General features: G+C 43.3%; 2 protein-coding genes across 7 annotated transcripts in view; one reads left to right on the plus strand and one right to left on the minus strand.

Moving 5' to 3' along the window:
• natd1 (protein NATD1) overlaps positions 1–4,292 on the plus strand; it is a 39,887-nt gene extending 35,595 nt beyond the window's left edge. Inside the window, exon 3 of the mRNA XM_059979774.1 lies at positions 1,019–4,292. Coding sequence (XP_059835757.1) covers positions 1,019–1,162 — 144 coding nt within the window. The 3' untranslated portion in view covers positions 1,163–4,292. The remainder of the gene's footprint in view (positions 1–1,018) is intronic.
• Positions 4,293–8,962: 4,670 nt separating this feature from the next.
• Positions 8,963–12,295, minus strand: part of shmt1 (serine hydroxymethyltransferase 1 (soluble)) — a 57,825-nt gene continuing 54,492 nt past the window's right edge. For 5 of the 6 annotated variants that reach the window (XM_059979770.1, XM_059979772.1, XM_059979769.1 and 2 more), the window contains 3 exons: positions 11,523–11,639; positions 10,451–10,561; positions 8,963–9,875 (listed from right to left, as the gene is read on the minus strand). In XM_059979770.1, coding sequence (XP_059835753.1) covers positions 9,703–9,875; positions 10,451–10,561; positions 11,523–11,639 — 401 coding nt within the window. In that variant the 3' untranslated portion in view covers positions 8,963–9,702. Of the gene's footprint in view, positions 9,876–10,450; positions 10,562–11,522; positions 11,640–12,295 lie in introns of those variants that run through there. The other variant, XR_009513999.1, reaches the window with a different exon arrangement.

Consider the following 12,295-nt stretch of genomic DNA (forward strand, 5'->3'; position numbering starts at 1 on the left):
TTTCCTTAAGGAGTTTGCGTAGATTCACCATGAGGTCTAAAACTTTGACAAACTTCTGTCGATGTGTGATGAGTATATAGACTGGCTGCAACACAGCCTGGTATGGAAACACCAATGCTCTTTAATGGAAAATCCTACAAGTATGGATACAGCTCAGTCCATCATGGGTGATGCCCTCCCCACCACCGATCAATCTACACAGAGCATTGTCGCAGGTTAGCAGCATCCATCATCGGGACCCCCACCATCCAGGACGTGCTCACTTCTCGCTGCTGCCATCAGGAAGAAGTACAGGAGCCTTAGGGCTCACTGCACCAGGTTCAGGAATAGTTATTACCCCTCGACCATCAGGCACTTGAACCAGAGCAGATAATTTCATTCAAATTCTCTTGTCCCATCAACCTATGGACCCACTTTCAGGGACTCTTCATCTCATGCTCTCAATATTTATTTATTATTATTTTATTTTGTATTTGCACCATTTGTTGTCTTTTCACACCGGTTGTTTGGCCACCCTGTGATCCCACTTGGATTTACTGAGTATGCCCGCAGGACAACAAATCTCAGGATTGTATGTGGTGACGTGTGTATTTTGACAATAAATTTACTTTGAACTTTGAGATGATAGAATGAGGTTTCTCTGCTTTCTCAGATGAACATAAAAACCCTGTAACACTCTCCAAAGAAGAGCAGGGGAACTCTTCTTGGACATCTGACCAATAGTAAGCCAATTTGATGCACCCTGTTGCAAACATTCCCTTTGTTCTGTACATTTCTTCCCCAAAATCCCCTCTCAATGAAAACTACGTAACATCTTCCTCTTTCCCAGTTCTGATGAAGGGTGTTAGAACCGAATTTTTAATTATTTCTCTTTACTGGCTTGCTTAATTTCTTCCTCTTGGCTTACTATCCCTCTCATAACCACCAACCCCCCCCCCCCCCCCCCCACACCACCACTGCCCACCTTGGTCTCGTGCACTTTCTCCAGCTCATTTTAGCTGTGCTCCTCTGTACCTAGGCTGCCCTGGACTTCGTGGTTGAGGAAGATCTGCGTGCTCATCTGACCTGCTGGTACCTCCAGAAGTACATAAAAGAAAACCCACTGCCTCACTACATGGAACGGATACAACAGCGGGCACCCTTGGATTTTCACCTCCGCTAGGATCCGGGGTCCTGTCCACAGGGAGAACTGTTACGTACTTGACCTTTCCTTTCTTTTGGTGGGTGGGGAGATGTGGGTGTTGTATTATTATTGGCTGTGCAATTAAAAATGCAAAAATATCTGTGAGTGGGGGGCTGCAGGTAACATGTTTGAGCCCTAATTTTCATTGTGTGGGATGTGTTACGTTCAGGCTCTGGTGAACCCTTAACCTCAGATGGATTAGAGTTCCTTCCATAGTGAGATCTTTCATTGGTAAGGATTTTACTCAATTGTAGGTTCCAATGTCATTACTAATGAGGAGTTATTATCTTCCATACCTTACCTGATGAAATTGTGGAGAGAGATGACATGCAGAGAGGCTGAGCTGAGGGAATAAATGTAGGCAGATGGTGGGAGGGAGGATTGAGGGAACTGAGTGAGAATGAGGAGGTGGGCTGTGGGGACTTTTGATCACTGTGCAAGAAAGGGTCTTGAAGTACCAGAGAGGTCATACAACGGGTCTGAGTGAGTGGAAGCAACTGGACAGATATATCAAATAATACCATATACACAAAAGTAATTAACAGAAAAACATAGCAGAGTCTACAGCAAGGAGTACTGAATGGAATCATGAGTGAAGGGAAGGGAGTAGAAGGCCCTCTGGCTGTGGAGGAGGGTGCTTGGTTCAGTGTTAGAGCTGTGAGGACAATCCTGCCCAATGTGGGCTGAAGCCCCAGAATGGAGGGGAAAACAATCTTGTGGCAAAGAGGGAGTACTTGACTGTAGAACTGGAGGAACAACTTCTTTCTTAAACCCCAAGCTCTCTCTTAACAAGATAAAATGCTTTGATCCAGACCCCATGGAGGCAGCAGGTAGGGTTTGAGAAGACCAGGAATATTAACTGTTGTGTTTGTGCCGTGCAGGAACACCTCATAAGTTGCTTTTCAGAAGCAGGATATCAGATGTCCAGTTGCCCTTGGCGGACCATTTTACTGTATGTTTTCTCTGAGACAAGCTGATTAAAACAGGCCATTTAAAGGGAGAACTAGATTTTAAATCTTATTTTCATGATCTCGGGACCTTGCAGAATATTCTTGACCAATCAATTACCTTTCTGTTGTTCAGTTACTGTTGTGAAATGGATAGCTGAAACAGCCAATTTCCACATGGCAAGCTCTCATGAGCACCTTCAAGGTAGGGGACCAGATCTTACTACATGGAAGCATGCTCTTTAAGAAGTCCTTCTGCTCTCTTGGGTTCATTCAGGAACAACAGGGAGTTCCCTCTAGATTTCTGGCCAATATTTATCCTTCTATCTGACTTTGATAAAGCAAATTATTAAGACATTATCATACTCCAGCTAATGGGATCTTGCGGTGCACACTGGCTGCCACAGTTCCTACATTACCAGAGTAACTCTTGTTTGCAAAAGTATTTCCAATCAGATTGTGAAAGTAGCTTCAGTTAAGCATTAACTTTATTGAAACTTTAACCTTAGAAATTAAATTTATTGAACAATTCCAGGCACGGAGGACCCACCCATCTGGCGTTTGCATGTTTAATGTACATTGTGCTGAGGAGCCGGTGACTTTTTAGTCTCCAGCTGCTATGCAACTAATTATTAAAAGGAACATGGATGCTGTGACTGAACTGACACAGCTGCTTTAGTTAGGTAAGCCTTGTTAACCCAGATAGTTAACTAAATTACTTGGCAACTGAAATACCTCACACTAAAGCAAAACTTCAATTAATGATGGCCATGTCATTTCTGGGATTTGCCATGTATGTAAATTTTTACCCTCTTAGCATCACTGGGGAATTGATCAGTAACAAATATATAGGGCTGAACCTGTCAGTGGAACAAGAGCACGCCCCATGTATATGTGTGCTCATGTATGACATGTCATTGCCTTCAGCTTGAAGGCAAACAATGTTCCCTCACCCCGAGTAAACACATTAAAGCTTGGTGATTAAGAGTGGATTGCACATTATTACAGGCTGTTGATGTTAAATGCACTGTGGTCTAATTCCTCCTTCCCCTCACATCCTAACAGTACCCAGGCAAAGAAAAGTTAACCACCAATTCATTCTAGCTCTTCAAGCTTTTAACACTGAACTGCTTGATGGTAAGAATGTGGGCTGATGACCATGGGGAGACAGATGAATTATCTTAAGGAGTTTGATAAAGTTCCCTTTAGCCCTTTTATGCAGGAATCAGTCTAGGAAGGAAACGTTAATCTTACAGGCTCTCAAGCACTGGCAGGGAAGGAACAGAAGCAGTATTTTACACAGTTGAAGCCATCAAAGGATAAGGATAAAAATTGCATAGATAGCAGAGTTTATCTGAGGCTCATCCACATGATCTGATTAACAAAACATCTCGCATTAGAGAGAGCTTCACTGAATGATAGTCAACTCATTCTGAAATATGCAGTGCTTCCCTTGCTAAATTCTTCATTTAGTGTCACTAGAAAACAAGCTGGGGGACAAACATGTAGACTTCAGTTTGCCAGCAGACTAGCTGGTTGCAGGAATGATTTCCCCCTTTGTATTCAAGCTTCCTGAACCTCAGAAATTTGCCGCCAAAGTAGGAAAAGTTTGTTCACAGCATTTGAACCAACAAAGCTGACTGCCATTTGATGAAGAGTTCACTCTCTCTCTCTCTCTCTCTTACTCCAGATACTATCTGGCCTGCTGGGTGTTTTCAGCTTTTTTTGCTTTTCTTTCAGATTTCTGACAGGTTTTTCAGCTTTGCCAAGCTAGAACAGAAGTATGTGTTAAAAGCTGGAATTGGAAATTGGGAAGCCTCTCATCTCAAGGGGCAATGGAGACAGAATTAAAAAACTGAGAGCTAGTTACAAGTATCAAAGATTTGAAAACAGAATGGATACTTGAGGTTAAGGAACAGCTCAGAAGATGGAGTGCTGCAGCCCACTCTTCAGAAATGTCCAAAAATTCCCTATCCCAGCTTTCCACTTACATCTTGCACACTGTGTTGATATTAAATAACATTCTCCATGGGGAGATGACCTTTCCAATATAAACTTTTTCTGAGTGTTATTTCATACTTTTTATGTATCTTTTATGCAGAGAATCCAATTATTTAGTCTTTAGTTTTACAAAGAAAGCAATAAATTTCTAGCAAACTGCATCATGTTGGCCGTGTTGGACTTTAATTCATTTCTCTCCTGTACAAATATCTGACTGGGCTGAGGAGGCTGAGTGCAGGGAGTACGTTCCCCTGGCTGTGGTGTTTTGAAACTAGGGCTCACTGAGGGATTTAGCTTGGGATGCTCTGCCACAGAAGATGGTGAAGACCATGACACTCAGTATATTAGAGTAGGAGATGGCTTGACTTTCAGCCCAAGGATCAAGCAGTAAGGTGACAGCAGTATTGTGGATAGAGGATCAGAGAAGACTGTTATCCTGCCGCTCTGCTCTACAATTACCGACACCATGGACTGCATCCTGCCGGCATTTTGTTTACTCTGCATAAATCAGAGGCATACAGATGCAACACAGAATCAGGCCCTTTGGCCCATCAAGTTGTGCTGACCATCAACTACCAATTTACACTACATCCAGCAAGCCCTACATATTCAGGGTAATTTACAGTGGTCAGTTTAACACCAACCACTCATCCTTGGGATGTGAGAGGAACCCCATGCCATCACAGGGAGAATGTGCTTACAGAGACAGCACCAGCGTCAGGGTTGAACCCAGGCCTCTGATGTTGTAAGACCACAGATCTGCTTGTTGGCACAATTGTTCCTCCTAAACATTTCCACATAGAATTATCAGATGATTTCCATTCCATTGCATTCATAATTTCTCTTAAACTTTTTCCTCTTCTGTTTGCACACGCTGACCAACTGCAGTAACTTGTTTCAGGACGGATCTACAATGCCTATAAAAAAGTATTCACCTTTTGAAGTTTTAATATTTTAGGTGTTTTACAACATTGAATCACAATGGATTTGGCTTTTTTTGAAACTGATCAACAGAAAAAGGCTCTTTTGTGGCAAAGTGAGAAGATTTCTACAAAGTGATCTAAATCATTTATAAATATAAAAAAACAAAATAACTGATTGCATAAGTATTCACCCTCCAAGTCAGTATTTAGTAGATGCACTTTTAGCAGCAATTACAAGCCTGAGTGTGTGGATAGGTCTTGATCAGCTTTGCACATCTGGACACCACAATTTCTCCCCATTTTTTACAAAACTGCTCAAGCAGGGATTGTGAGTGAACAGCACTTCTCAAGTCCGGCCACAAATTCTCAATTGGATTGAGGTCTGGACTCTTCTTTGTCCACTCCAGGACGATAACTTTGTTATCTTAAGCTATTCCCCGTGTAGCTTTAGCTTTGCGTTTGGGGTCATGGTCTTGCTGGAAAATAAATCTTCTCCCAAGTCACAGTTCTCTTGCAGACCGCATCAGGTTTTCCTCCAGGATTTCCCTGTATTTTGCTCCATTCATTTTCCCATCTGCCTTCACAAGCCTTCCAGGGCCTGCTGCAGTGAAGCATCCCCACAGCGTGATGCAGCCACCCCCAGGCTTCACAGGTTTTTGATGCTGTGCGATGTTTGGCTGACATCTGATGGTCAATTTTGGTTTCATCAGGCCATAAAACTTTCTTCCAGCTGACTTCAGAGTCTCCCACATGCCTTCTGCTAAACTCTAGCCAAGATTTCATTTACTGTTTTTTCCCACAACTATGGCTTTTTCTTTGCCATTCTCCCACAAAGCTGCAACTGGTGAAGCACCTGGGCAACAGTTGCTGTATGCACAGTCTCTCCCATCTCAGCCACTGAAGTTTGTTACTCCTCAGAGTTGTCATAAGCCTCTTGGTGGCCTCCCTCACTGGCTCCCTTCCTGCACAGTCACTCAGTTTTAGAGGACAGCCTGCTCTAGGCAGATTTACAGCTGTTCCATATTAATTCCATTTATCTATGATTGACATAACTGCACTCCAAGGGATTTTCAGTGACAGAACTATTCTTGTATCAATTTCCTGACATGTGTGTTTCAATAACCTTTTTAGGGAGCTTCCTGGAGTGTTCTTTTGTCTTCATAGCATAGCTTTTGCAAGGATACTGACCCACCAGCAGTTGGAGCTTCCAGATACAGGTATATTTTTTACTACAATCAATTGAAACACCTTGATTACACATGGTGATCTCCATTTAACTAATTATATGACTTCTAAAACAAAGTAGCTACACCAGTGATGATTTTTGTGTCACATTAAAGGGGGCGAATATTAATACAATCAATTATTTTGTTTTATATTTGTAATTAATTTGGATTATATTGTAAACAGTCTTTTTCAGTGTCAAAAAAGCCTAATTAAATCCACTGTAATTCAATGTTGTAAAAGAATAAAACATTAAAGGTGGGTGAATACTTTTTATTTATTTTACACACACACACACACACCCCCCCAATACCAATGCCTTGTCTTTTCCAAACAGTGCTTTTGTACCTTTCCCCCAACAAATGTCAATAGTTAACCAGAAACATGTCCTTACTATCCAAAATCAAGATGCTTCATGCTCTCAAACAAGACTGAAGTTAAAGTCAGTAATACAGCATGAAAATAAGCCGCCAATTGTCCATGGCAATCAAGATATCCGCCCAAGCCAGTCACTTTTGACCCACCTCCCTTTAAACACTTCCTAGCATGTGTACTTGTCCAAACGTCCTTTAAATGTTATTTTGTACCTGATTCAACTAATTCCTCTGGCAGTTTGTTTCATATACATGCCTTCTGTGTGAAGAATTGTCCCTCAGACCTACTTAAATGTTTTCCTTCTCACTTGAATTAAACCTATGCTCGCTGGTTTTTGATTCCCTTTCCTTGGGATAAGGACTGGGTGAATTCATCCTATTTATGCCCCCTTATGATTTTATTCATCAGTTTTATCTCCTACAAATTAATTCTTAGCCTGTCCAACATCTCTCTCAGACCCTCAAGTCCCGGCAACATGTTCTTGTAAAGTTACTAGAGAGACAAGGTGTGTTGTTTAAAAATAACATGACAAATCTTACATTTTCATCTATTGCTTTAATTGTGATGAACAAGTGTAACAGCGTATTCTGTAAAGTTCCATCAATGACCCTTTGAAAGACATTATTGACCTTATGGACAGGGGAAAGAGGAGCTGCTGATCTCCAGTGGAAGTCAGGTGCAGTCAGTTCCTTTGTAACTTTAGCAAGGAGCCATCCACTGACAACGTCCGGCTCAGGACACATAACTGATTTCTCATTTGCAGGAGGAAAACGCACTATTGGTGCAGAAGAGGTAGGTGGCATTGACAAGACCATCCCCAAATTGACCTCAAACAGGGTGGTGAACTACCTTCTTGAATGACTTCAACACGAAGAAGTCTGCAGATGCTGGAAATCCAAAGCAACGCAAATAAAATGCTGGAGGAACTCAGCAGGTCAGGCAGCATCTACGGAAATTAGTACAGTCAACGTTTCGGGCCGAGACCCTTCTTCAGGACTCCTTCAAGGATGAATGACTGCCATCCTTCGAGAAAGTAGTCCCACAGTGATCGGAGGGATTTAAACTGAGCAACAAGGAAAGACTGGTAATAAACGTACAAGTGATCTTACCATGTGCTTGCGATGGGGAGGTGACAGTGTTCATGTTGGACAGTCTGGATGTGCAAGGTGGTGAACAGGTTGCTGATCAAGTAGGAAAAGGGAAGTACAGGAGGTGAAAGAATCAGGAAAGACCAGATTCTCTAATCTTAACATCTTAAACTCCTAACTGACTGTGATAATAATCAAAATGTGTTCTCACATTTAAAAAAAGGTCGAGGGGGGACTTGACAGAGGTATTTAAAATAATGAGAGGGATAGATCGAGTTGACATGGATAGGCTTTTTTCCACTGAGAGTAGGGGAGATTCAAACAAGAGGCCATGATTTGAGAGTTAGGGGGCAAAAGTTTAAGGGTAACACGAGGGGGAATTTCGTTACTCAGAGTGGTAGCTGTGTGGAACAAGCTTTAAGTAGAAGTGGTAGAGGCAGGTTCAGTAATGTCATTTAAAGTAAAATTGGATAGGTAAATGGACAGGAAAGGACTGGAGGATTATGGGCTGAGTGTGGGCCAGTGGGACTAGGTGAGAGTAAGCGTCAGCATGGACTAGGTGAGAGTAAACGTCAGCATGGACTAGAAGGGCTGAGATGGCCTGTTTCCATGCTGTGATTGTTATATGGTTAAACAAGGATGATGATTGAATATTGAGAAAACAAAACAGATCTTTAAATCTAGTAAATCTATTAAGATCAGATTCAATGACCACCCTGGTCTGCACTGTTCACCCTGAAGAAAAGTAAGTTTTCATTCATGTAATCCTTCCTGAGGGGAACGTGGTTACAGCATTTCCAGACACATCGCATCACTCGGGAAATTCCAGGCACTCCACGATGCAAGTCATCAAAATATAGGAACAATGTCCAACATTCCTTTCGGAGCACTGTACAGGGGACATTGTCCTGGAAGCTCCAATTGTTGGGATCTGCAGGAAAGCTAGACTTTGGTATCTGTTGAGACCCTCGTACCTATTCTTCAACCACCTTTAGAAGTGCAGTAAAATCCCTTCCCCAAACAGTCTTTCCAGGTGAGGCAACACTTCACCTGCAAACCTGTTGGGGTCACCTGCTGTATCTGCATCGGGATGCGGCCTCCTCAGAATTGGTAGGGTCTTCCCATGATCCTCCCTTCCTTCCACCCATCCAAAGCCCTTATCCTCTGATGATACACATGAATTCACTGCAGTTTTGAGCCCAAAGGTGGTTAGTTGCATACTTGGTTGGGGAGAAAGGGATGCCTAAAATGAAGAGAGCATGTTAAGAGGTAAATGGGTTACAGAAAGGATTTTATAAATTAGCTACTAAGAAGATAGCTAGAAATGCTCAGCAGATTAGGCAGCACCTGTAGTACGATAAATGGTGTTAGCTGTTCTGACAAAGGGTCCTTGACCTGAAACATTAACTCTGGGTCTGTTTCCATCTACACTGCCCGACCTGCTGAGTGTTTCCTGCAACTGCAGTCTTTGGAGTTCCACGTACAGGAGGCCAGGTCCATAGCAGATAAAGACATTATTGCTAATAGTTGAACAAAGGACACCAGGGAGGGGCAGTGATCAAAGTTATTGCTTCTACAAGACAGAAGTTGACTTGAAGAGATGGCCCAAGGCGCTAGCCCCAGGAGAAGGCAGGAGACTGAAATGTCCTGCCTGAGAGAATAGTAGAAGCAGAGTAAATATAGTATTTAAAAAGTCTTTGGACAAGCACCTGAATCACTGAAGCACAATAGGTTATGAGGTTGAGTGCTGGAAAATGGCGTTAACAATTATGGATGGCCATTGGTCAGCACAGACGCCATTGGCCAAGTGAACAGATTCCACGCCGTAGAACTCTATAATTAGTGGAGAATTAAAGGACAGAACAGCATTCCTATAGGAAATGCCGAAATCATTGGCCCTGTTGGAATTTTTCTTTAAACCCTTTCAGACAGGTGATTTGTTTCCTTGATGGCCAACACACTTAAATATCAGGCAATCCAGGAATTGGGAACTTGGATGCAAATGTCTCCACAGCATCCCTCAGCTGAACGATCTTGTTCTGATAGTTCTTGTCAGTCAGCATTTTCTCCTTGAATTCCTTGAGGGGCGCCTTTGCTCCAATGTCCCTCTGGATCTCCAGTGTTATTTCAATCCCTGCAGAGACAGAGAGCGCGTCGGGTTTCAGAGTTCAGAACTGGCTCTGATTCCTCATCACTGGATTGTACAGAATCACATCCTCAGATAGACAGACATTGATCACGCAACATGTCTACACTGACTATGATCACCCATTTTAATTCCCCATATTCCCAGTAATACAGCCCAAGGGAGACATGATGCCCAATTTTGCTGGGATTGACACCTCACTGCACCTATTCCAACTTAACTGGCTGGCAATCTGACTCCTGCTCCTCTAGGTCATTCCAATTTCTAGGGATGTTCAACCCTTCATTGCAGTTCTCGCTTGGATACACCCCAACCCATCCTACAAACCCTGCCTCCTGGGATTGGCCAATGAATCAGACGATGAGTGCAGGTCTGCTGGCTCCCGTCCATCATAAGCTGAGCCTGTCACTGTGTGAAGAATCCCAGAAAATCCAGATATGTTCTCAAAAAATCGCACAACCCTCTAGTCCCAAACAAATAGTCATCCTCTGGAGAATCCAGACATGCCGCAGAGAACCCTACAATATTTCAGAACGGACCAACGCCAAGCAAAGGTACGTTACCTCTGTGAATGAAATCCGCCACCATCCTGAAGTCCTCCTCTAGCAGCCCACGGGAAGTGAGGGCTGGTGTCCCCAGTCTCAGACCGCTGGGCCGTAAGGCACTCTTGTCACCTGTCAGTCAACAACAGGTTAAAGCTGACAGACTTTTTCTCCACAGCCCTTCATCCAGTTCGCACATACCTCTTACGCATCTTTTAATTCAATCTGGATAATCTGCTGAGTTTCTTCATCAAAGGTTCTGCATCTCACCCCCTCAATCCCTTTTCACTGCACAACCCTCCAGCCTCTGCTGTATCACATCTGACAACTACCCTTTTGGTTTTTGACAACCGAGCCTGTGTGCATACCTGGTGGTAACTCTCTGATATCTCAGCAGCTGGCACCTAATCTTAAATATTACCCTCTTTATTCTGGCTAAAGGAAATAACACCCCCCCCCCCCCACTAACCCATCAATTCCTTTTATCCTCTTACTCTTTTAAAACCATAGTTACTAACAATTCCACTGTTCCCAGATGCACCTGGTGCCTACGTTTGGTTGCTCACCCTTCCTTGTTGCCCCCACCCCAACTTTTGCCTTCGCTGCTGTTAATGTAATCTCCTGCCTTCAGTGTGATCACAATCCCTCCCTTATTTCACTCCTCCATGGTCTTGGAATCTCTCAAGTTTCTTCCAGTTCCGATAAAAAGGACAGAAACACAGATGTTCCCAGGCCAGCACTCAATTGAGGATCCACCATACCGGATCAGGGAACAGCTATTCGATCTTTGTGGTGTCTCCCTTTAATCTTACAACCACGTTCATAGTTTACTAAGCTCGTGTTCAAAACAATTTTGGTTTATCCATCCCAAACTGTCCAACTTCACACTCTCTCAATTCTGATCTTAGAGCTCTCTAGGCCATCCCTCCCGGAAAGAATCATCTCTACACTTCCCATTAAGACTCTCAATGAAGCCCAGAGCATAGACTGCTGCCTTGACCAGACTCTGTGGACCTGTTCCTGATCAGATCAGATTCCTCTCCTGTGACGTGCTTTATCATGCTGTACTGTGGTAACACAAGCAATGGCCTACCTGGACAAGTGTTCTTATTGCAAGCAATGGCACACTGTTCCAGAACCTTCTCAGCTCTGCCCCCGTCAGTTCCCTGGTTACGCAGATCGAGCAGGATCAGGTGATTGTCAGAACCGCCTGCATGAGGAGGACAAAGCTGAAAGCAGTGATTTCACACAACAGCTTTAAGTATTCTGATACATACAGTGTGGTGTATATCACTGCACGGTAGAAGGGCTGATGGGCACAAGGGGAGTAACTGGAAAGACTCTTTGTGATCATGGCGCCATATACTTGGATAAACATGAAGGTTCAGCTTTCATTGGCCATTTTAAAGACTATAAATTGAAGCAGAATTTAAAGGGAAGGTTAACCAGCAAACAAGTCTCCAATAATGACTCACTAAAGCAAAAAGTGGACTTTGTGCATAGGAAACCGTGGGCCCTCTCCTGCTAAACTGAAAGTATTGGAGCAGAGTAGCAGGGGCCTACCTCAACCCACCAGTGGGTTGTGGATTTCACTGCCTATGCACTTATAAAAAGTTGTGGTGGAATACCTACTGTGTCCACGTTTATTGCCTCCTCCCTCCCAGAACACACCTAGGGATCAGAGTTGCTGAGGCAAACAACTCATTGGCTACTTTCTTCAAATGGCCTATAGACCCCTCCCTGAGCATCATTTTATTTATTTAGTTTATTTATTTTAGAGATACAGCACGGAATAGGCCCTTCCAGACCTTCAAGCCGCACTGCACAGCAACACCCAATTAGCCTAATCACAAGACAATTCACACA

Source organism: Hypanus sabinus, chromosome 9 (assembly GCF_030144855.1).
Source record: "Hypanus sabinus isolate sHypSab1 chromosome 9, sHypSab1.hap1, whole genome shotgun sequence".
NCBI classification, from domain to species: Eukaryota; Metazoa; Chordata; class Chondrichthyes; order Myliobatiformes; family Dasyatidae; genus Hypanus; species Hypanus sabinus.